At 43.3% G+C, this 26039-nt stretch overlaps 1 protein-coding gene across 8 annotated transcripts in view; it reads left to right on the top strand.

Moving 5' to 3' along the window:
- The window catches only part of etv6 (ETS variant transcription factor 6), a 35793-nt gene extending 10806 nt beyond the window's left edge, over window positions 1-24987 (top strand). For all 8 annotated transcript variants that reach the window (XM_083999124.1, XM_083999123.1, XM_083999121.1 and 5 more), the window contains 6 exons: window positions 12167-12331; window positions 16361-16495; window positions 20410-21021; window positions 21273-21415; window positions 24005-24105; window positions 24212-24987. In XM_083999124.1, the coding sequence (XP_083855250.1) occupies window positions 12167-12331; window positions 16361-16495; window positions 20410-21021; window positions 21273-21415; window positions 24005-24105; window positions 24212-24320 (1265 nt within the window). In that variant the 3' untranslated portion in view covers window positions 24321-24987. The remainder of the gene's footprint in view (window positions 1-12166; window positions 12332-16360; window positions 16496-20409; window positions 21022-21272; window positions 21416-24004; window positions 24106-24211) is intronic.
- Window positions 24988-26039: the final 1052 nt, after the last annotated feature.

Here is a 26039-nt window from a genome sequence, read left to right as displayed (position 1 = left end):
GAGAGAGTTTACTCATGAATTACACATTTTTAACGAAGAATTGCATTTTTTTAAATTTCATTGTAGCCTCAAAGAAAAATCTGCATTAAATGGGTCATTAACTGAATCATCCAGCAGCATTAGTCTGCGCATAGACGGATGTGCAGCTTTAAACAGTGAGCGGAGGAGTGTTGTCAACCACCCATGATGCTTTTCTTTATCTGTTTGTGTATAAAGCAGGACGAGCGTTTAAAAGGTCTGGGAGGGTTTTTCGACACAGATGCTCACAATGAACTGGATCCGATGGGTTTTAATTTAGTCTCAATCCAGAATTGTTGCTCAATTCAGAGCCCGTGTTCTAAAAAAAACATGATGCAACAGAGAGAGTCCCTGAGAAAACAGACAAACGCTCCAACAAAACAGTTCCTCTGTCAGTCTACAGCAAACCTGCAGGAGTTAGAAAAGAACAGAGAGAAGAGAAATATCTCAGTGGATGATTTAAAAAAAAAAAAAATCTATGTCCATGGAAACAAGAGTGGCTGGTTTCCTCATTGTGTGTGTGTGTGCATACTCACAGCTGGGTTTGCACTATGCATGCTTGTACGAGTGGGTGGATGAGTGTGAGTGAATCTTGTGTCTTTGTGCGAGGCTTGCCAAAGGTAGTGTAGGTGTGTACTGTATGAATGTGTGAGTAAATGTGTGTGCGCGTGTGTGTGTGTGTGTGTGTGTGTGTGCTAACATACATGACTGAAACCCCCCCCACCAGCTTCCTTTGGTTGCTGTTACTCTTTGTGCTATACTACCCGTTTTACTGTGTGTGTGTGTGTGTGTGTGTGTGTGTGTGTGTGTGTGTGTGTGTGTGTGTGTGTGTGTGTGTGTGTGTGTGTGTGTGTGTGTGTGTGTGTGTGTGTGTGTGTGTGTGTTGGGTCTCTTTGAGGGGAAATTTCCTGCCCCTGGAAGCAGCTCTTGTCCTCAGGAATTTCCTGAGTGGGCAGACAGCGCTTCCTGAATAAATGTTGTTGTTGTTGTTGTGTGAGTGTGTGTGTGTGCGTGCGTGTGTGTATGTGTGTCTGTGTTTTAACTTGCTCTCTTTTCTCCAATGAAAGGGAAACTATTCCATGCCAGCGACACAGCTAAGCACAGCCCCCGTCTCTTCCTGTTCACGACGCACACCACACGTAACTCACATTGCACTGAACACACACACCCACACACACACAGACACACACACACACAGGCCTGTGTTCATTGTGTGTTGATTTCAAGCTTTAATAGGGAAAGTCACAAACACGCAATCCTCAAAATGAAGTCTTTTCCATGGGCTCTTTCCTGCCACACAGGAAGTGTTTTATTTTTCTTGCTGGTGTGTTTGAATTCAGAAGGAGAAGAAAAAGAAGAAAAGGAGGAGGATGAGAGCTAGATATTTCCTTAGGATTCGTCCAGTCATATTTTGACTCATCACTATCAGCCTCAGTAAACTATAGCTGCAGCAGAACGCTTCAGTGGAGCTCTGATGTAGGCCACTCTGCGTGAAGCCATTCAACAATCATCAGCAAAGAGCATGAGCGCACAACACTCACAGTTTAAGCAGCAGTTTGAGGTGCCTTGACCTTCAGTGTCTGTGGTTCCAACAACTGCAACAGAGTGAGATCTCTGAGCCTGTCTCCTGCTGGCTGACTGTTTGTTTGATAAAAAAAAAAAGAGCAGAGATTTAGGTAGAACACTTGAGATCCTGGGTCCAGAGCAAACGTCCACTCGTGCCTTCAGTCATATTTTGCAGCAAAACGTTACACAGGAGGACTGGCAGTATGTGCCAGTTAGTCCCTGTGAAGGAATGTCAAATGTAGCCTACACTGACATAGGTGTACAACAACAACAAAAACAAAACATTGTAGATCGCTGGCCTAAATCGATCGGGTTGCTGATCGGCACGTGCCTAGTCACAGACACTCAATAGTAGGGATGTCATGATTACTTGTTTTCACAATTTATCGCGGTATAAAATGCCACAATTTTTTAATTGTAAAGGTTCCTAAACACCGTCACTTTCCAAAAAAGATTACGTCGGAACCATGCCGGCAGATCAGCACAACTCACACAGAATGTAAACAAAGTTACGCAACATTATGAACCATAATTAATCATCACCACCTGGATAACCACCTTGCTTTGTACCCCAGAGTAAAGGTAAATCGAGGGCTTGGAGCCAGAGGGGCGTAAGTGGCATTTTGGGCGAAAATGAGTTCTATATATCAAAAGAAAGGTCTTGATGAGCTCTATCCAATGGTGCCAAAAAGACCTATCTGAGATCAAACTGTATTGAATAAAGCAACAAAACAATAAAGACCTAACACAAAAGTGTGAGTAATGTTTGGAGCCAGAAGGGCCTAAGTGGACTTACGCCCTTCTGGCCCTGAAAAATACATGTAAATCCATGTAGGACCCACATGTTTGTTCAGAGCCAGAAGGGCGTAAGTGTAGTTGTTGCCCTTAAACAGCATTGAAAATGGCTGAGAAAACTACAGACATGGAACTTGTCTGAGGCAGAAAAGATTTTGATGAATATTATGAAACAAACTGATGAATCCTATATTGAAGAAGTTGAAGATGAGTCAGAGTTGTTTTTGAATGTATGTCCTCGCAAGAGTGATGACAGTAAGACAGAATCATGCCTTGAGAGCCTTACTGGGGGCATCCCTATGTTCCCCGGGTCCTATGTAGCTGTTTTGTGTGTGACTGGGGAACATAGAACCCTTTTTTAGAAAAAGGGTTCTATGTTCCCCGCTTTTCCCCAAAAAGACCAGGGCAACATGCCATTTTTGGTCCCATACCTGCAGTGGAGTTGTGACTTTGCATATTTTTGCCTATTTTGGAGTGAGAAGTTGAGTTGTGACTTTGAGTGGGACGTGTAATTGTCCCATTGGTTGGGTTTAGGCCATGAAGAAAGGAGTTGGTTAAGTTTAATACAGTAAAAAGACCAGGTAGAGGCTAGACAGGCCAGATAGAGAGAGACAGTCCAGATAAGTAGAGAGAGTCAATTGATCGGCAACAGCGGGGAACATAGGACCCTTTTGAAATAATTAATGAATGAGTTAAATGAAAATTAATTACTTATTCAAGTGTTATTCAAGTGTTAATTATTCAATCAATTCAATGCATTGTTCAGCAGATACGCCCAATATGTCCATAGAAGACTTGGAAATGTTTGGTGCCAAAAGGGCGTATCTGACGTTTTTGCCATATTTTTTTTATTTTAAAATGTTTTAGAACATGTTCATTGTGTTAATATGCCATAAGTTTATTACATAAATACTCATTCATATAAGTATGTCTGTGGCTGCAATGTTGTGGTTTAAGGTTAATGAATACAGTTGATTGAAGCGTGGTCAAAATTTTGTTTTGCCTCTCCTGTAAAGTTTGTCAAAAGCCACTTACGCCCCTCTGGCTCCAAGCCCTCGAAATACACAGTAACTGGGTTAAATTATGTTAATGTCAATTTACCTAACGTAACACTGAACTGGTAGGAATTTAAATGTTAGTGCCTCATTTGTAATAAAATAAAAGATTAAAAGAAACTTCAAATATTTCCTCTGAAGGATTAATAATTGGTCCTATATTAATAGACACTTTAAATAATTTGTTTATATAATTGGTAATGCAACTATATTTTGACTATATCTGATTTTACACATTCATAGTGTTGTAAAATTATTGAATATAATAATTGGAATAATCGTGATAATCATGATTATTTCTCTGACAAAAATCGTACCAAGAAAATCTATAATCGTGACATCTCTACTCAATAGAGCATTTCGATCTTATCGGTTAACGAGCGTCGGTTATTGGTCAGGAAAAAAAATTCAAAATGTGCATCCCTGTTTGACAGTATACAGAACCTGAGCTGATGACATCTGCCTTTATGTTGGGCTTTAATGTTTTCACTTTTTCAGACGTTTACATTGAGGTGATGTCTTCCATTTGACTAAACTGGTTCAGAGCAGCTTTTCCCTGTGACGGGTAGAGTTCCCCTTTAACTGACTGTCAGTTCTGGGAAATTAAGTGTTGAAACAACATTGAACATTCACTAACAAACAGAAACTCCTCCAGATGGGAGGTTTCACTTCAGCCATCTTTGGACTTGTTTCATTTGCATGTGTGAAATAACATGGAAATAATTAAAAATAAATCAGAGAAGCAAGAAAGGTTCATTTGGCGCACCTTCATGTGACAGTCTGTTTGACAGGTGTACACGTGGCTGAGTTAATATCAGCTATATTTGCAAGTCCACGTAGTTTTATCATAAAAGAGAGGTTTCATGAAGGACCGGTGCAGGTCTGTTGCCTCAGATATGATCGCCGTGAGTGTTGCACTGCATGAAGCGCTGACTCAGGATCTGCTGCTCACAGGGTGTGTGCTTCAACTAGAATCAAGCCAGCAGAGGTCTTTGAAGCTGGAGTGTTAACCCTAACCCAAGACAAAAAGCTGGCTCCGGAACAAAAGGAAGAGTGGCAGTTAACGCTGGCTGCAGGAACTAACCTACAAGAGCCGGCTTGCTCCGGCACTCAGCAACAAGCCGTCAGAAACAGGTCGCGCTACTTCCTGCCCATAAAAGTTTCAGTTGATTGATGATCTGTTTTATGTTTGTTTTGACTGGATGGAGTCCAGTTCTGCTGGATGGGGACAGGACCTGGCCTGCCAGGAGGAAGCACTGGAGGAATATGAGAGTCGGAGGGGGGGTGGGGGGTGGGGGGGGTCATGTGATTGGAAAACAAAGGTGTGTGTTTGTGTGTGTGTGGAGGTGGATTTCCCCCTGTCACACCTGTAAATCCAAAGTGCTTTTCATTTCAAAGTGACGTTTTCAAATGAAAAAAGATCCCGTTCAGACTAGAACGCACCTGAAAACACATATAGTACATGAGCATGGCCAAAGTAAACAGGAAGCAGGGATCCTCTTCTCTGCTGAAGACTGGTTGCAGAAATACTCTGTGAACAAGCAGCAGCAGAGAAATACAGTTTACCTGAAGCAGCAAAGATAACAACAAGCCACTGCTGGTGAGAACCAATCAGCAGTGACCGTCCAGGTCATGTCCAGCAACGTTCACAGAAGTTTCCATTGTTAGAGTATGGACAGCAGGAGGAAAGGTGTCAAAGAGGTGTGTTTTAAAGGGGACATATTATATTATAAATACCACTTTTTGAAGGCTTGAAACATATCTGGGTGTTTGTTTTGCCTTCTGGCCCCAAAATGTGAGAATTGACAAAGAAATTTGTAATTTTCAGGCTCTCTAGGTTGAAATCCATGTGGTTTTACGAGCTGTTCCCTCAGATGTCTTCAATTGATGCAATTAGTTTTTGAATTTGCATAACCCCACCCCTACCTGGGACCAGTAGAAGGGGCGGGGCAAGCAGTGGCTCATTTGCATTTAAAGGGACAGGCACTTCAGCCGTTCTGTACAGGGCTGTTTGAGAGGATGAAAAGAGCTGTGATGTTTGATCCTTGGAATATTTTGACCGAAGCCTGTAACAGACATGTCTTTAAGACACCTGGGAACTATTTTAATTTGTGGAAAAGGGGCAGAATATGTCTCCTTTAAAAGCCAAAACAGTGTGGCCGTAGCCTGACAGAAGAGTGTGTGAGGATTAAGGTTTGCTCTCTTACATGGCAGAGTGTTAGAAGGTCAGGGCCAGCCTTCCTCCTCCTCCTCCTCCTCCTCCTCCTTCTTCTCTGTCTAGAGAAAGACAAACTTCCTCATTCAGATACCAACACCAAAATCCACTGCCCTCTGCTTGGAGAGAGAGAACAAACATTGACTGAAGGACTGACTAACGGAGGAGCTGAGAGCAGCCAGGGATTTCTGTTTTAGTGTTCACCCATGGCTGAGCGGTGTGCATTACTTCTTGTGTGTATATTTGACGTAAGATTTTAACAGAAAATAATATCTGAGACTTTCTATAATCCCACTATGACTCAAACTCCAGTCTTACGCACAAAGAGAAAGAAATAAAAAGCATGAGCACAGGTATTCAGTTTTCTTCTTGTTGTCTCGTAGATCACATTTAACCCTGGGTCAAAGAAGGAAGGACGAAGGGAAAGAAGGAAGGAAGGCAGGCAGGAAGGACGAAGGGAAAGAAGGAATGAAGGAAGGAAGGGTGAAGGGAAAAAAGGCAGGAAGGGCGAAGGGAAGGAAGGAAGGGAAAAGGAAGGACGGAAAGGTGGAGGGAGGCAACAGATTGGGCCAATTAGATCAAAAGAGGAAGGACGAAGGGAACAAAGGAAGGAAGGACGGAAGGGAGGGGAAAAGAAAGGAAAGAAAAATGGAGGGAAGGAACAGATTAGATCAAGGAAGGAAGCCGGATGGGTGAAGGGAAAGAAGGAAGGAATGGAAAAATGATTGTGGAAAGAAGGAAGGATGGAGGAAGGGAACAGATTGGGTCAGTTTGACCCAGAGGGACAACAGGAGGGTTAAAGCAGTTTACGTTGTTCCCATTTATCCGTGACTGCCAAATATTGTCCTGGTCGTAACCCTGACAACAAAGAGCATCTAATGTTGAGTAATTACTTTTAATCTGAATCACCATCTTTTTCCTGAACCTAACCAAACCGTATCTGTTATCACGGTAACCATGGTGCCCGCTGTCTGTATCTTTTATATTTGTAACCATGACAGCCGAGGTCCAGTGCCCTTCCTATGGGTGGTGTCAGAGGGTTGATGAGAGTTGACTGGTGGTGGATGCAGCTGATGAAAATGTAACAATTCAAAGCATCAGGCCTGAGTGGCCACACACACTGAAGTCAGGTGGTGTTAACGGGAAGTTGAGTTGTCGCACAAAACACTCAACAAGTTCCAGCATGACATGACAGTCGTAGTGTGCTAAAAGTGCAAAATGAACTAACAGCTTCTAGCAAAGGCAACAGGCTGGGTAACACTTGTAAATCATTGTCAGGCTTTGTTGTGGAGGCTGATCGGACCCAGTCAGGGACGTCATCATCGTCCTCAAAGGTCTCCAGAAACGTCAGAGCAGCGTGGATGAAATTGCGGCCCGAGACGTGCAGAAGAGCAGCGTGGGACGCAGCCTGGAGCGGAGTGTGGACAGGAGGACGGAGCTCATCGTGAACTCGTCTGGCTGTGAGGGGAAGTTTGGGGCTTCTGTACCGCAACAATGAAACAAGATACCAGTGATCTCATCCTCCCTCTTCCCTTCATTCATCCCAAGCACTTATGAGTTGCCTTGGCAACTTGCGCGCTCTGTGTGTGTATGCGTGTTAATGAGCATGAGCGGGGGCATGAGAAACCACAGAGTGAAAATTATGTGTCATCAGAGAGGATTAGGAGCCCACGGTTTAGTGAAGGGCTCGGGATCCTGCTGCTGTCATGCTCGAGGTTTTTTTTTTTTTTTTCCTTTTTCAGTGTAAACACACATACACACTCTCTGATGAGCGCTGTGAACCTGAGCTGTGTACGACAAAGGCCGATGACGGGGGAGACTAGAACTGATTTTTCCTCCTATAACATGCAACATATCTGCAACAGATTCTCTGTCAGTGAACATCATCAGTGTGAATGTCTCTTTTCTCTCTCTCCTCTGTTCCATTTCATCCGTCCTCCTCCTCCTCCTCACGTCTGGACGGAGAGTGTTTGTGGCTGCATCAGGCTCAGCATCATAGACAACTTTAAATAGACAGAGGAGTGAAACAGAGCTTTGGGCTGCTGGTTCAGGGTTAACTGTTGTTGGAGGAGCTGCATTAACAGGCATTCTGCTCTTGTACAGCACTGAGGCCAGGACTGTCTCCACTCTTTCTTTACTCCTCTGCCTCCTCTCCTCCTCTTCCTCCACTCCTCCTCTGCCTCCTCTCTTTCTTTACTCCTCTGCCTCCTCTCCTCCTCTTCCTCCACTCCTCTTCTGCCTCCTCTCCTCCTCTTCCCGCCCCTCCTCCTCTGCCTCCACTTTTCCTCTCCTCCTCTTCTCCTCTCCTCCTCTGCCTCCACTCCTCCTCTTCCTCCACTCTTCCTCTTCTCCTCTGCCTCCACTCCTCCTCTTCCTCCACTCTTCCTCTTCTCCTCTGCCTCCACTCCTCCTCTTCCTCCACTGCTCTTTTCATCTGCCTCCACTCTTTCTCTCCTCCTCTGCCCCCCTCCTCCTCTCCTCCTCTTCCTCCACTCCTACTCTTCTCATCTGCCTCCACTCTTCCTCTCCTTCTCTCCTTATCTGCCTCCTCTTCTCCTCTGCCTCCGCACCTCCTCTTCCTCCACTCCTCCTCTGCCTCCACTCCTCATCTTCTCCTCTTCCTCCACTCCTCCTCTTCTCATCAGCCTCCACTCTTTTTCTCCTCCTCTGCCTCCACCCCTTCTCTTCTCATCTGCCTCCACTCTTCCTCTCCTCCTCTGCCTCCACTCCTTCTCTGCCTCCACTCTTCCTCTCCTCCTCTTCTCCACTCCTTCTTTGCCTCCTCTTCTCCTCTGCCTCCACTCCTCTTCTCATCTGCCTCCACTCTTCCTCTTCTCCCCTGCCTCCACTCCTCCTTTTCTCCTCTGCCGCCACTCCTCTTCTCCTCTGCCTCCACTCCTCCTCTTCCTCCATTCCTCCTTTTCTCCTCTTCCTCCACTCTTCCTCTTCTCCCCTGCCTCCAGTCCTCCTTTTCTCCTCTGCCTCCACTCCTCCTCTTCTCCTCTTCTCCTCTGCCTCCACTCCCCCTCTCCTCCTCTTCCTCCACTCCTCCTCTTCCTCCACTCTTCCTCTTCTCCCCTACTTTCACTCCTCCTCTCCTCCTCTGCCTCCACTCCTCCTCTTCTCCCCTGCTTTCACTCCTCCTCTGCCTCCACTCCTCCTCCTCTCCCCTCTGTCTGTTAATAAACCTTGCAGCGTTGCTCTCTAACCTTACCGTAGGAAGTTTCCTGTGCTGAAACCGTGCCCACGCTGGATTGCTTCCTGCCAAAGTGTGTTCTGGGACACGTTTGTTTGGGCCCCCTTCTTCCTCCTGCTCCTCCTCCCTTCTGCTCCGCTTGTTGCTTCCTCCTCTGGGCTCTGTGCAGATGGCTGAGGCCGGCAGACCGGATCTCGGAGGGGTTTTGGCAGAGCAGCACCTCTCTCTGGCCCTGGAGAGAGCATACCGCAGCCATGACCTCGTGACCCAGCCTGCACTGCTGCCCGCCCCGGCCTCACTGCTCTAGCAAGTCGGCAACGTCCAGCTGCTGCATGCAGTGCAGACGGCAGCTTGATTCCATATTGATAAACAGTCCGTTATGTATAAAGCAGCTTTTCCATTGGTCAAAAAGCCCACATAGACCTGCTGACATCAGACTGTCTATCTGATACACTTCAGCTGACAGTCCTGTCAGCTTTGGTTACAAAAGGAAGTTATGTACTTCTGTGAGAATATGACCCTACTTCTCATTTGGTTTATTACCTTTCTATATCTTTTCGTCACAACTTTACGGTTTTAATCGCTACTTTAAAGCGTTCCTCAACACAACATGACGTTCATTCTTCAAATTATGGTCCTAAACGATAAAGCAGCCTGGGTTTTAAGGGTGTGACTAGGTCTTGGTTGACACCTTGAGACTTGTCAACGCATCATGGCACTGACCAACGCAACAATGACATTACATAACCGAGAACTTGTTCTTGGTTGTATTGTTTAGTATTGGAGTTGCAGTAGTCATCTTAGAGCTTTTCATAGGCGCTGCAGTTCGGCCTTTCACTGTGTGGTCAGTTCAGGGCAGTTAGTTCATTTCAGTTGCCAAAAATTTTTTATTCAGGATTTGGTTTTACAACAAGACACCTACGAGGGGCTGGATGTTCAGTTTCCCCAAGAAGTATATTTTACTTGAGACTGTTTTCATTAGGCAAGTTTCCATTCCAACGCTCAGTTCATTTCAGAGTTGAGATGAATCACAAACGCACCTCGCTAACGAAGCTAACTAGCTGGCGTTAGTTAATCATCAAGAGTTTTCCTTGTTAACTGGACCTGACCTCTCTGTTCCATCCTCTCCTCCAAATATACATGTAGCAAAAACATTTCTAAAAAACAAGATGGCAAAATGACATTTCACAGACCAAGGGGCGACTCGACTCCACACTGGACAAGCAGTCCCTGAAAGCTGTTTTTCGTAGCGTGCCTTACCTGCATTTAACCCTCCTGTTGTCCTCCTGGGTCAAGGAAGGAAGGAAGGAAGGAAAGAAAGAAAGGTGGAGGAAGGGAACAGATTGGATCAGGGGACGAAGAAGAATGAAGGGAAAGAAGGGAGGAAGGAAGTGCAAAGAATGGTGGGAAGAAGGAAGGGAGAAATGAAGGAAATAAGGATTGGCAAAGGGAACAGATTGGGTCAAGGAAGGAAGGAAAGAAAGAAAGATGGAGGAAGGGAACAGATTGGATCAGGGAACAAAGAAGAATGAAGGGAGGAAGGAAGTGAAAAAGATGGTGGGAAGAAGGAAGGGAGAAAGAAAGGAAAGAAGGATGGGCAAAGGGAACAGATTGGGTCAAGGAAGAAGGAAGGAGGGAGGAAAGAAAGAAAGGAAACAGGTTGGGTCAAGGAAGGCAGGGAAATGATGGTGGGAAGTAGGGAGAAAGGAGGGAAAGAAGGATGGAGGAAGGGAGGAACAAAGAAAGGAAAGGAGTGGAGAAAGGAGGAAGGCAGGAGGAAGGGAGGAAAGAAGGACCATTCGAAACAGATTGGGTCAGTTTGACCCAGGAGGACAACAGAAGAGTTAAAACAGCTTTTACTGATTTGATCCGTATTAAATTCATTAAAGGAGACATATTCTGCCTCTTTTCCACAAATCCAAAAAGTTAAATGTAAAGACATTTGACTCCTCGTCATGGCACCGTTAGTTTCTATAGTGGTCAAACTCCTGTATCCCGTTCCCCGACACTTTCTGAGGATGTGTGTTGACAGGCTGAAGGTCAGAGCTTGACGGACAGTGAGCTGTGCTCCAGATAACCTCGGCCTCCTCGCACTCGCGCTCCTGTTTGAACATGGAGAAATCCAGGGGAAGGGGAGGAATGGGAAGCTGACAATCTAGACAGGGTTTCATTTTATATTGATTGCTCTCCGTGAAAACTTCCTTTGTTTCATGAGCAGGGGGAGTTGGAGAGGGACTGGGGCTGGAAAGCCAGCAAAAGGCTCCTATTACATATGTGACAGTGACATTGGCGGCCAAAGATAACAGCTGTCTGACTCCCAGAGGAAGTGTTTGAGTCTGAGCGATAAGTGAGATGTTAGAAATGAGTAGCTGTGCTCCGCGTGGGTGTCATGGATGTTGTGATCAGAGCTGTATGCTGCTGAATGTCTGTTTCTCTGCCTTTCTGTATGTGTGTGTGTGTGTGTGTGTGTGTGCAAGAAAAAGACAGGGCGAGTTTGAGTCACTGTGAAAATCATTGAGTTCCACAGAGAGTGAGAGAATATGAGGTTGTGATATCCGTTCAACCAGGATAAATAAGAGTCAAAGTTGTTTAAAGTTAGAATTATACTTTCTCTTATATCGTATATAGTTTACCAAATAATCCCAGTGAGTGGAATGAAAAGTAAAAGGGTAACACATGTTTGAACAGGGTTATTATAGGGGGGGGGGGGGGGTACTCACACTGTATTCGTGTGGAAAATCCAGTTTGAAGTTGAGTGAGGTCTGGTGGGTTGTCAGTATCATCAGCAGTGAACTGACTGACTTGATGTCAGAACGTGTTTCTGGTGTGTTCTACTCTGCTGTTCCCATGACGGCACTGTATCCTCCTTCATTTATACACCCAACTAATAAACTGATGGACCAGGAGCACAGCCCCCCCCCCCCCCATGAATCATTCTGTATTCCTCCTATCATCTTCTAATCTTTTATTCTCACCTCCTCTCCCTCTGAATCTGCCTCCTCCTTCATCTTTTTTTCCCTCCCTGCCACTGTTCCTGTAATCACCCCCCTCCTTTTGACTTTTATCTCCACTTCCTCAATATCCTTTTTACTGCCTGTCCTCCTTCCTTCCTGTAACCCCCCTTCTCCTCTCTCTTCCTCCTTTCCCCTTCATCTCCTTTGCCCCCCTCCCCCTTCCTGCCTTTCCATCTTTCTTTCTTCCTTCCTCGCCCCCAACCACCCTGCCCTCTTTTTTTCTCTCTCTCTCTTCCACCTCCGTTTTGCTTCTTCTTTAAAACCCTCCATGGTCTTAACTCCTCTCCTTCTCTGTGCCCCTCTCCAGGTTTGCAGCCGGTGTTTTGGAGCAGGGAGGACGTGGCCCAGTGGCTGCGATGGGCTGAGAAGGAGTTTGCCCTGCGGCCCATCACAAGTGCATCTTTCCAGATGAACGGCAAAGCCCTGCTGCTGCTCACCAAGGAGGACTTCCGCTACAGATCCCCCCACTCTGGTACGCCTCGTCTTCCTGCTCACCTGTTTGTGAATCTCTGAAGGCGAGACACAACACTGTTTTTTCACACATCAATCAATTTTGAGATTTTAGGCTATTTTGCTCCCTTATCATGTCTTCTTTCAAAATTGTGGAAAGGAATGGTAGAAAATCCACATTAAGGTGGTTATTTTACTTCATTTTGTCTTCTAGCGTTGGTAGATATCTCCTAAATTCACCAAAAGTTAACATGCTGTCTGACCCATGTCATGTCAGGTGTCATTGTAGAGCCCTGTCTCTCCTTAACAATGATGTAGGCTCCAAAAAATGTAATTTCCCTTGTATCAGCAACAAATCATAAAAGTACGATTGACAATAACAATCTATGGAATTTTACAGTACAAGTCTTTAAAGGCTGTTTTTAAAAAAGAGTTTCTCCTCAGACCCTGAGCTAGAAATCTGCACTTCAGCAGCACTTACAGACACCAAACCTTCCAGTTTGATCCCTTTCTATATTCTGAAGGTTTTTACAGAGGATTGTTGATATATCATTCACAGCCTGATTTACATTGATACAACATTTTATTCCTAAAAACATGGCGAAATTAGATTTTTTTTTTTAGGGCTGGTGACAGTATTTTCTCATTTACAGAGTGATAAAAAGAGATATCCAAAATCTTCTCTGTAAAAACTTCTGACTTCTAATATGTCAACTAAAAATTTGAAAGTGGCTTCATCCTGTTCAGATTCCTGTTCTGGAAATGTATGCAGATTAGCGTATATTTCATTAAATATTGCCCCATTTACATATTTAAGCAAATAAAATTTGACAAGACTTGTAATACAAAAATATTAGTCTCAATGTTAGTGATAAACTTGGAAGGTTTCATGGTGACATGTGTACCCTATTCACCTGTAGTATCTCACCTTAATGGCGTTCAACATGTCGCTGAGGTCTGGAAAACTGGAGGCCTCAGTGAAATGAGTCACTTTTATTGATCGCATTAGATTATTATTTTTTTCTAAGTCCATCTGGAGCAGACTGGAAAACCAGTGGGGAAGGAAGAGCAGTTTTAGATCATGGGAACTCTCTGACTAGGTCAAATCAAATCATGGAAAAAGTGGATATTCATAGAAGTTCCTTTTTCTTCGGGAGAAAAGTGACACCTGCTGTCACAGACACGCCGATCAGGACTGGAAATGAAGCCTGGTTCCTTCTTGGATCATTAATCATGAGTAAAAAAAAAAAAGCAAACTGTCATTATGAGCCTCAAATAGCTGTAGCCCCACCAAGTGCAACATCATTGCTGGTGTGTGTTTTTTGTGTTTACAACAAAACTGTGCCCTTTAAAAGTCAATAGGCAGCTGGAGCTGAGGAGGGAGGGAGACGGGGTGAGGCGGCAGTAGAGGAAGGGGGGTGGGCAGCTGTTACAGTGAGGCTGCCGGGGGAAGGAAGTTAGAAGATCGTTGATCAGGAAGTAGAAAACCAACCTCAACCGTTGCCCTGGCAACACCGGCGGCCCTCTAGAAAATAAAAGCACAGCGAGCCAACAGGTTCTCGGGGGTTTCAGGCGATTTCTGGTCAGGCTGGGTGACTGTTTGTGTCTTTGGAACCTTTACACAATACAGGGATGAAATTAGCCTGTGTGGTTCAGGGCGGACGTCATGAGATGAGTGGGAGGTGTGAGGTCAGAGTTGTGAAATAAACTGTTTAGGTGCAGGAGATGTAGGCTACAGGGAATTAAAAATGATTTAAAGTGAACAAATGATCAAAAGGCTGAGAGAAATTAATAATTAAGTTTAACCCATGAATAAGTAAGCTGATATTGATGCAATAATAAACAATCTAATGAATAAGTTACAATGTTGGGGTACCACTTCACAATAAAGGATTTATAAGTGGTTCATAACAAGTTTACTTATTAGCTTGTTAACACTTTATTAATCATTAATACGTTTTTTCTTTATTGTTACGTCTTACATTTCATTAGTTTTTTTGGTAACACTTTAGATTAGGGAACACATATTCACCATTAACTAGGTGCTTATTAACTCCTAATTATCGCTTATTCATTGTAAATGAATGCATTGAATGAATGCAACCACTGGTTATTCACATCATTATTCAGAAACAACAATGCATTAATTTACAATGAATAAGCGATAATTAGGAGTTAATATCAGGAAAAATCTTAATTCATGGTGTAATAGAGGTAGAATAAGGATATGCAGAATAAGGTGTTAATACGTGCTTAATAATTACTAATAAGGAGCTGGTAAGCTACTTATATGCATATTAATAAGCACCTAGTTAATGGTGAATATGTGTTTCCTAATCTAAAGTGTTACCGTTTTTTTCCGTCATCCAGCATTTGTAGCTGCTCCTTATTTACTCACAGCTGTTGATCAGATTGCTGTGTACAGTGTCGTCTCATCTTCAGGAATTTAAGTTTATAGTTGCTTATTTATGATTTACATTGTTCACAATAGAATTACTAACTTCATTATAAACATTTAAAAAGCTGATTGAGTTGATAAAAACAATTTCAATTCTGTCCTTATATTCTTTTATCCAAACATGCCACCGATGTCTGTGTGCATTCTTTATATAGTGAGGTTAGAATAATCTAACTCAACTCACTGACAGTGAGCCACAGAAGTTCACATACACTCCATGGTTTCATTTGTTAAATACATATGTATACATTCATTTAATAATGATTTTCTTTTGTGTAGTCAAGCAGTCAGAGTGAGGTGCTCCCAGCCTGCTCCCCTTCACTGCATCCCATGTTCTGACAGATTCATCTGTACTGTAGTTAGACAGAGACGTGGTCCAGCTGACAGCTGTTGTCAGCCTCCTCTCAGGATATTTCCATTTCACATCGATGTAAAATATTCATATCCTGTAAAGAAACGGGAGTCTGGAGGAAAGTGTGACTCACCACAGACTTTATTAGTCATTGTTTCATGTATCTCTTCAGATTTTGAGGAGGTTTTCTTTCCCCTCTCTCTCTCTTTCTAATTCCTGAGACGTCATGAGGTGTAAGGAGACAAAGTGTTCATGGTGGCTGATCACATTTCAGTATTAGCAGTGTGTTGTCGGGACCGTCAGTGAAACATGGGTTTGAGGAACAGAGCAGATTCTCTGGCCTGTGATGTGACTGTTTCCTCCTTTGGGTGATTATAAGACAGCAGTTCCCATCAGTCAGTGCTGTCGGCTGGCTTCTTTCTAACAACAGACTGATGCTTTGTTCCTGGATTATATCAGCACCTATCTCTAAACCTGCAATTATTTATAGGGAAATAAAAAGGTGTTATAAGAAAGCTAATTTAAGGGTTGTTTTTACCTGTAAGATTTCCTTGTACGAATAATGCAAACACAATTATAAAGGAAAAATCAGAAATGCAAATCAGCAACAAAACAAAACAAAACAAAACATGTTTCCTGGTAATGCTAACTCATGAAGAAGATTGCCTTTTAGATGGTTGATAAAACATGAAGCTTGAAGTTTAAACAGATGTATGAAATTGAAAATCAAAACAACCCCTCATGAACCAGGAAGCAGGAATTTTCCCCACACTGCAGCTGAATGCCACAGGACCAGAAAGTGAGAACTGAGAGGGGTGTATCTGTATCTGTGTGTGTGTGTGCGCCATCACTTCCTTCTTGAGAATCATTTCCTTGTTATGGGAAGGCTTTAAGAAAGGACAGGATGAATGTGTGTTGGATCGGAGCCGTCAGTGGTGAGGCCAAACAAACAGCTGTTAAACATTCGTGGAACTTCCTGCTCAGGTCTGAGTCTGGTGTCTCCACACAGACTTTCACTGCTTCACATTTTGTCCCCAGATATGTGGACTGTGAACGGGATCATGCATGATTATTTTCATTATTATAAAACTAAAGCCATAGAATGTATTTTGTTTTAACCCATAACTTTGAATGTGACGTGCTTATAATCGGTCAGAGCCGATCCTGTCCTTAAACCATCTCATTCCAACTTGAAATGCTACCGGGAGATGTATAGTGACCTCTGACCTTTGTATCTGCAGGAGATGTCCTCTATGAGCTGCTTCAGCACATCCTAAAGCAGAGGAAGCCCCATGTGTTTTACCCGTCAGCGTACTTCCCCGGGAACCCATTCCACTCTTTGCCTGAGAGCGCCGCACAGCACCTGAAGCTCGAAGGTTAGTCCGCTCAACGTCTGACTGTCTTCTCTCCTTCATCACATTGTTCTGTAGGCTCCGCTGAAGGCTTCAGAGGGCTTTGAACCAACTGCCACTTGGGGAGCGGGAACTTTGCAGCTCCATGGTGGTGCCACAGAAATGCACTCTCAGGAGGTTCACTGGCGGCTATAATGCTGCGTGAGCACGAGTTTGGTTCGCTGCTTGTGGACCTGCTCTGCTTGTAATAATAATAATAATGCATTTTATTTATAGGTGCCTTTCAGGACTCTCAAGGTCGCCTTACAATAAAAACAATTAAAAGTACAAAAAGTAAAACAATGAAACAAGCAATAAAACAACAATAATAAATAGCAACAATACAGCAACAGTGAACATTGACAATGACAATGAGATTACAATATGTTAAGGGGGGTAGGCCAGTCTGAACAGGTGTGTTTTGAGATGTGATTTGACTTTATGTGTGACACTTTTGAGACTAAGTGATTGATTTTACATAGTTTTTTTAAAGTATATTTTTTGGGGCTTTTTGCGGTTTAATGGACAGGACAGTTGAGAGAGAGACAGGAAATGGGAGGCAGAGAGGGGGGGATGACACGCAGGATAGGGCCGCACGGCACGGGATTCGAACCAGGGCCGCCTGCAGTGAGGACTATTTAGCCTCAACACATGGGGCAGGTGCTCTACCAACTGAGCTAAACACTGCCCCACATAGTTAAAAAAAAAAAAATCCCTCTGAAGAATGAATCCAGATGATTAACTCTGTGCCTCGAGACTGTTTTAGCTTAGCTGTTTTTCTGCTAGAAGAAGAATTTGCTGATGAAATGTATTTACAGTACTGTAGTAGTAATATTGAACCAGTAAGGTCATATTACACCCAGGTGTGAAGGAGGTAAATTGTGTGTGTTGTCTCTTCCCTCATAAACACAGAGCTTGTCACTTTGTTGTGTTCAAGTACTGTAACACCGTCAGACTGGTTTCTGATCTGATCCGAGAAAATGTGGCAGCAGCTGTCCTGTATGTTGACAATAAAACCTGTTGAACAGGGAAACAATGCGCACAAGCTGCGCTTACACACACACACACACTGACCGAGGCCAGTCCTCTGGTATTTATTACCTCTGTCTTCCTTGTTTTCACACCTCTCGCCTGTGTTATTTTCAAACTACTGGATCCAGCTTGAGCTCAGAGCAGAGAATGATCTTAGCTGTAGGAGATTACTGACACCCAGTGGTCATCTCTGTCAGGTCAGAGCCGGTCTCCACAACAATGTTCTATTTTGACCCAAACCAGTGCAATAACAACATTAGATGTGTGCTGCCTGTTCACAGCCTACAACACACGTGTGTATCCAGGTGTTCAGTTTATCAACGTTGTGTTTCCTTGTCTGTTTTTATTGCAACTCCCTGCTCAGTCTCACCCTGATAACCTGGATCTGTTTACTATCGACACACCTGTATGTTAAACACTCAAAGTGGTTTCTGTCTATCTGTACAGCTTAACTGGAATCAGCAGAAACCTGTTTTGTAGAAGCCCTGTGTAGAATTCACACACACACACTGATGACTTAGTTAAATGAATGATTTTAAGTTTGCCTATTAGTAAACTAAGCAATCAAGTTCACCTGTCTGTGACCCAGTAGAGTCCACTGATAATGTCAAATAATAGAATATCAATTAAAATGACCAGAGCCTTCTTGTACCTGACTTCACTTGCAGCTTATAAGATCAAAGAGGTGGAGTGTGTGAGTGTGTGTGGTGCCAAAAACATCTGCCCTCTGGCAGGCACATGCTCACTACACCCTCAATTATACATAACTGAAGCCTCAGTAAACTGGTAGCAGGTGAGCTACATAAAGTTAACATGAATGAGGAAATGACTTATAATAAAGAGCTTTTTGTACCAGGCTGTGAGTATGTTCATACCTGCTGTCAGGTTGGACATTTTAACATGGGAGTCTATGGAGACTCACTCCCTCTAGTGGTCATTAGAGGAACTGCGGTTTCTGTTGGCGTCTGCTTCATTGTTCGGATGCTCTGAAAAAATAATGTTTGAGAACTTTGTCATCTGTATTTTTTTTATTGACTCTAGGACCTCAGACATAAGATAAAATAAAATATTCCTTTATTTGTCCCAAGATGTGGAAATGTTATGTACAGTGTTGCAGTAGCAGAGAACAGCAGTGATGGGAATAACGGCCTTATAAAATACAATATTAACTTTTTTTCAGTAACGGGTAGTCAAAAAAGTTACTGTTTCCCTTGTTATAACGCTGTTAGTGACTGTCAATAAAATGCGCCGTTACTTGACTCAAGAAGTCCTGGCACAAAATAACACACCTGTTAAAGTTGTACGTTATATACACTTTTTTTCAGTCCATCAACTAGTCGGAAAAAAGCCATTTATCTGGAACTAACCAACATGTCGTGGAGCCTGCCTGTGTGGAGGAATACTGAGTGAGTTGGTTAGTTCCAGATAAACGGGAGGTTAGGGTTATGGCATTTTATTTAAAAAAACGCAACAGTTCCTTTTCCTGGCCGTTACTTTTATAATTCAGTTAGGGGAGACCGGGGTTGGTTGGCACACTTTTCACTCTTTGCCATAGCACTCTGGCATCATTTATGTGAGAATATTCAAACCAGCATTAAATGAAAGGTTAAGGTGTCAGCTTTAACTAAACACATTTCAATGTCCACAGTTATATTCTAAAATGTATTTATTTATGAATAAAATCATACTGCGCACTTGTGCCAACCAGCCCCGACACGGGGTTGGTTGGCACACTTCACGGGGTTGGTTGGCACAATGTAAAAATGAATGGATGAAGCAACCAATATAATAATAAATTGGAAATGTTATTCTAATATATTCAAATTTAAGAACATAGCATGTATATGCATGCATATATTTGCATGTATAACATTAAAACAGGGCATTTAAGGCCACGAACAAGATAACACGTACACAGAACATTAAACAGTAAATGATTTGAGCTTTTTTTTTTTTTAAAGAGAAAATATTCAATGAATATATAATTTATTCTTAAATATAGCATATCACCTCTTTGTATTTTTATTTCTTTCCATCTCACTGTGTTTTAGATTTGCTGTGTGGGGTGGATGCAGACTATTTACATTAAGGCCTATATAGAATCACTGCTTTGTGGTCCATTTCACTGCAGAAGTCATGTGGCCATTTCTTGCACTCAGTGCACTGAATTGTATGAAATTATGTTTAATCACATTAATATATGTATACTGCATGTTGGGGTTGGTTTGTGTGTGCCAACCAACCCTGACATGAGTGTGCCAACCAACCCCGACCAAAACAAACCCACTTTTGTGAATATATGATGTTGCCCAGGAACGTCACTCATCAAAGACTTTCAAGTTTCATATCAAATTGAAGCTGACTCCTATCTCTACAAACTGGAAGTAACACATTTCCAATATCTTTATCCAAAGCAATTTTATAACACTTTAAGTGCGAGGGGCAATTTTTTACTTTTGGTACTAAAAAACTGATATTTTGCCCTAAGCAAAAAAGAGAGTCATTTTCAGATGTTTTAACAAACTAGATAAGTGCAGCTCAAAAAGATGATCATTTTGATGTCACATTTGTGAGTCTGTGACCAACAGGAGGCCAGAAAACAGGGGTGTGCCAACCAACCCCGGTCTCCCCTACTTAGTTACTTTTTAGTAACTATAACCAGTTACTTTTTTAAAGTAACTTGCCATACACTGGAGAACAGTGAAAGGAATATAGAGCACAGATAAAAGAAGAGAAAAATGTCATCAGTGCATATGACAAAACATTATTATCATTCATAATTATTTGTCCCGTACAGAAATAGAATATCCATGTTGTATGTGCGGTTGTTGAAGATTCACAGCACATTGTTTGGTGTGTATCCTCAGAAACGGTACGACGGGGGCCACGTGGTACGGAGCCGGTCGCCCAGCACCCACCAACCATCGAGCTGCGACACCGCTCCCGCTCCCCCCACCATCAGAACTCGGGGCGATCCCCTCTGCAGCAGGGCCACCCTCGTCCAGCCGGCGAGGACTGCCTTCAGGCCTTCTCCCAGCTGCCCGACAGCAACCACCACCTGCCCGAGGAAATGTACCCCTTGTCCGTGTCCCCGGCCGCGCCCAACGGCCGCTGCAGCACGCCCAGAGAGCCCGCCTGCCCGGGCAGCCCTGGGGGCCAGGAGGCGGGCCCTCCTCGCGTCATCCAGCTCATGCCCAGCACCATCATGAACCCCCTGCTCCTCAGCCCCAGCAGGAGCGGCGGCGGGGGCGCCGGCATGGACTTCAGGCACAGCCGCGGTGGACCCCTGCCTCAGGGAACGCTGGAGAATGGCCGTGAAAGTAAAGTCCATGTCCACCACCACCCGATGCCTCTGGCTCAGCAGCAGCAGCAGCAGCAGCACCACCTGCTGCAGCAGGAGGAGGCGCTCTACAGGAACCACGTCATCATGCCGGTGTCGCCTCCTGAGGAGCAGCAGATGCCCATTGGACGGATAGCAGGTACGACTCAGTCCTGATGTGGCTGAAGCTGCAGCAGCTAATGTCTTCATTTAAAGGTCCAGTGTGTAATAATTAGCAGAGTTTATTGGCAAAATCTGAATATACTACTCATGAATATGATATAGTGAATGAGCGCTGCAATCTAGAATCTGAAGGCTGGATGTCACGGTTTTCCCCCCATTTTGCACACTGGACCTTTAAAACCAGATGAACCACCAACACAAACAAACTGTGTTGCTGTGTCTCCACAGACTGCAGGTTGCTGTGGGACTACGTCTACCAGCTCCTGTCTGACAGCAGGTACGAGAACTACATCCGCTGGGAGGATCCAGAAAACAAAGTCTTCCGCATCATGGACCCCAATGGCCTGGCCAGGCTCTGGGGCAACCACAAGGTAAACACACACTCACTTGTGTGCAGGTGTTTGGTGAGCGGAGAAAGAAGAGGAAGTACTGATTTCTGCATTTCTACAACAATTTAAAGCTGCACTAATGAGCATTTTCATGGTCAGTAATTGTCTCGTTAACATGCATCTATGCAGATGATTTGGTGATGTACTGTCAGTGTAGTATTGGTCAGTTAATTAGGCTCTGCTGGCAGTGTGGTATAGAGGTTAACATCAGATGTAATGCGATCAAGAGTAATAGTACGACTGTTAGCAGTTGGTAAGACAGAGAACTGGTATTCCCTGACTTCCTCCTGTGTTCCCCTTAAGGAGCGTAATGAGATGAAATATTTAGGACGTTATATAACCAACAGTGTTGACAGCTGTACACACAAGCAAATATGTTGGCTTGTAAATTCAGCATGTATTGAGCAACTGTTAGGATCTTTCTAAAGCTGTTTGTGACCCATTATATACTGTACTGTACTCCTACAGAGACGTTAATGTGTAGAGTTAATGTGAAGGGAGTGATGAAGTGAAGCCAATGCATTGGGGTTGGAAATGGAAAAATGAAAATCAAAGATGATTAAAGGGATATTCCGGCGTATGTTTAACCCATGGTCTAACACACTGTGACACAGAGTAAGGCGCCCCCTCGAGAGATCAAGTTTCGCTAGCTTCTCTAGTTGTAGCAACTTCAGCAAAGACCGCATGATAACAATACACTGCTATCTATTCCTCCACCAGCAAACTGCCGTCAAAAAAGCCACTCATAGCCACAAATAATGCTCAGAACAGCACCAAACTTAGTACAAATAGTGTCCCAGCCCATAATACGAGGCATCAAACACCTGCTGGCTTTGCCTGAAAAGAGACGAAAACAGAACTCACCCACTCTCCTCCAGCCACTTGCTAGTAGTGGGGAAGCCCTGACGAGTCGATAACCGAATGCATCATTGTTCCTATGACAGAGAAATTAAATGAGTTGAGTTGCTCAAACTATCACAGTCAGCAAAGCGTGCTGCATTTTTGGAACTAAACATCACTGGACTCCTGACTTTTCTACTGCACTCGGTAATCGACTCGTCAGGGCTTCCCCACAACTAGCAAGCGGCTGGAGGAGAGTGGGTGAGTTTTGTTTTTGTCTCTTTTCAGGCAAAGCCAGCAGGTGTTTGATGCCTCGTATTACAGTATGTGGTGGAACCCTGTTTGTACTGTTGATGAAGTTTGGTGCTGTTATGAGCATTATTTGTGGCTATGAGTGGCTTTTTTGATGGCGGTTTGCCATTGTGGAGGAATAGGCAGCAGTGTATTGTTATTGTGCGGTCTTTACTGATGTTGCTACAACTAGAGAAGCTAGCGGTCGGCAAAGTTGATCTCTCGAGGGGGCGGGGGGGGTCTTACTCGGTGTCACGGTGTGTTAGACACTGACGCTGGAATATCCCTTTAAGCGGCATCTATCTCTAATACTCAACATTGACTTTAGAGAGAGTTCAATAATCAGATAAGGAGTTTGAATAAATCTGTCTGTTACTTTAGCACTACAGACAGTGTAATGCCTTGATTAATACACAGCACATCTATAGGTTGTGTACTGGAGGTTAACAACAGTTTGTGCTATGAAAACAGTCACTGTGAGACCAGACACAGATTGATCTATTTTAACCCTCCTGCTGTCATTCTGGGTCAAATTGACCCAATCTGTTCCTTTCCTCCATTCTTCCTTCTTTCCTTCCTTTCTCCCTTCATTCCACAATCCTTTTTCCTTTCCTTCGTTGGTTCATTCTTTCCCTTTGTCCTTACTTCTTCTTCCTTCCTCTTTTGATCCAGTTGACCTGATCTTTTCCTTCCCTCCATCTTTCTTTCCATCCTTTTCCCCTTCCTTCTTTCCTCCCTTCTTCCTTCCTTCTTCTTCCTCCCTTGAACGAATCTATTCCCTCCCTCCATCTTTCTTTCCATAATTTTCCCCTTCCTTCTTTCCTCCCTTCTTTCCCCCTTCTTCATTCCTTGAACAAATATGTTCCCTCCCTCCATCTTTCTTTCCTTCCTTTTTCCCTTCCTTCTTTCCACAATCCGTTTTCCCTCCCTCCCTCCCTTCCTTCCTTCCTTTTTGACCCAGTCTGTTCCCTCCCTCCTTCTATCTTTCCTTCCTTTTTCACTTTGTCCTTCCTTCATTTCGTCCGTCCTTGACCCAGGAGGTTAGGACAGGAGGGTTAAATATCTTATTTTGCTAGTCGCTGTCATTCCTAACAATCAAACTCAGTTCAGCTTCAGCTCAGGCAGAGGCAGCAATTCCACACATACTATGACATGAGATATCATATCATATCACAAGTTTCCAAAACAATAATACTCCAGTACAGTACAGAGGTAAATGTCACAGTCCACACCTGAATATGAATAACATGGAGGATGTTGTGGACTTAGTTTCCAACCACATGACCAAACATTCATTAGTGCAGCTTTAAATGGGAACAATAATCTCCTCATGTAGATACATGTTTGTAGATAAGCACCTCTTGTGTTCACCATATTTATTATTTTAGTTTTTTGTTAATAATATTGTAATTGACACTGTTGCTCTTCAACCTCTAACAGAACAGGACAAATATGACATATGAGAAGATGTCGCGAGCACTGAGACACTACTACAAACTGAACATCATCAGGAAGGAGCCGGGCCAAAGACTTCTGTTCAGGTACAACACACCTGCCTCAACACAACACCTTACAACCATTACTTTTGCTTTAATAGCTGGATTTAACATCATTTAACCGACTCCTCGTGCGTGCCTCGTTCTCCAGGTTCATGAAAACCCCTGACGAGATCATGAACGGACAGACGGACCGGCTGGAGCACCTGGAGTCCGACATAAGCCTAGATGAACAAATCTACATCAAAGAAGAGTGCTAAGGAACCGTGGAGAAAAAAAGGTCCATGAACTTGTTACTACTACTACAACAGCTGATGCCTTTGGGACGCAGTCTGAACAATCCATGTAGACTCTGCAGCAGGACATGAGCTCCGGTCGGTCCTCCGTGGACACCTGGACCTCTCCTCTGTGGCCTTAAACACAAACAGCATCAGTTGTGTTGATTTCCCGATGGACAGAACTAAAGGAGGAGTTCCCTGTTATTTCTTAATGAACTGAAAAAGCCAATCACGTTGTGCTTATGTCACTTTTATGATTCTTGTCTCTCACATGCATTATACTAAGAATTTTGTAAAAAAAAAAAAAAAAAAGAAGAAGAAGAAAAGTGTGTGTGCGTGTGTGTATGTGTGTGTGTGTGTGTGAGTGAGTGAGTGACTGGACTGTTTACACCATGGAATAAACATTTTTGATCAAACTAATCCTCAGTGTGGACACACTCTCGGGTCACACATACATCACCAGTGTGTGGGGATGGGTATCATATTAATGATTCTGCTTATTGATCCAGTACTTTAACTGTACTCTCATCAATCAGGTACTTTTTGTTCTGTTTTGTAAGAGAAAAACAATAAATTAAGAACAGAATTAACATTGCTTTAATTTTTCATAATTAACCCATTTAACGTTGTTGAGCAACAGCATTGTTGACTTTTGCAGACTTGTTATGTTTTGACAGAAATGTGAAACAAATGTAATACATACTTTACTGCTGGAGAGTGTTTTTACTGTGTGAAAGTTGTACAACTAGCCATCAGGATACTAAACCCAGAGTGACTGCAACTACACTCTGAACACTTAAGATGATGCACTGTTTCACATTGGAGAAGATGAACACACCCAGGACACTCCACATTAATCCATGTTGGTATAATATAGCTCCAGGCTGCAGCACAAAAAACACATCTGAACCATAATATTATAGCCTATCACAATTTATGATTATTATTATTATTATTAATAAGAAGAGTAATCGTCATCATCATAGCTCCAGAACCTGTGTACAGTTTTTACGAAGACACATTTCTTGAAAACTTCCATCCTTTTCTCTAAACTGTAAACACAAAACCCAATTTTCAAACTACATTCACAAAACCTCTGACTCTTCCTGCAAAACCAAACTATTGCGTCAAAACAGATCAAACAGCTCAAAACCAAACATCGTTGTCAGATCAGACCCTGAGTCAATCAAAATGAAAAACACCACTGAACAGTCATTACACAGGATAGAAAAAAGGAAAACACAATGTTCAGATCATAAAGCTATAGAAATAATCTTTACATTCACAATAGGAAAATGTTTTTTGAAAAACAAAACAAAAATCCTGTTTAGCACTTGTAGTAAAAAATAAAAAATATAAACTAGAATCACATTACAACTACAAAAGTGCATACAGTACCTATTTTACAATTATTCATCTACAGCATCATGTGGATGTGCTGGGTCAGGACATAGGACTGACCTCTCTGATTGTTTCTATCCATAATGAAATTTCAGCAACCAGGGCTTCCTGAACTGGCTTAATACTGGTTTCTACACAACATCATTTTAGTGGGTGAGAATATGTTTGCAAGTTGTGTCTAACTAGGTGAAAAGTGCTTAAGGCTCTGACAAAAGGGTGACCATATGGGTTCAAGGCACTGAGGATTTGGTTCAGACAATAGGGTTTAGTGTTTTAGCAATGGAGAAAAACTGGAACATT

The sequence above is a fragment of the Trachurus trachurus genome (assembly GCF_905171665.1).
Source record: "Trachurus trachurus genome assembly, chromosome: 23".
NCBI lineage: Eukaryota > Metazoa > Chordata > Actinopteri > Carangiformes > Carangidae > Trachurus > Trachurus trachurus.
This window is presented reverse-complemented; position numbering and strand designations above follow the sequence as displayed.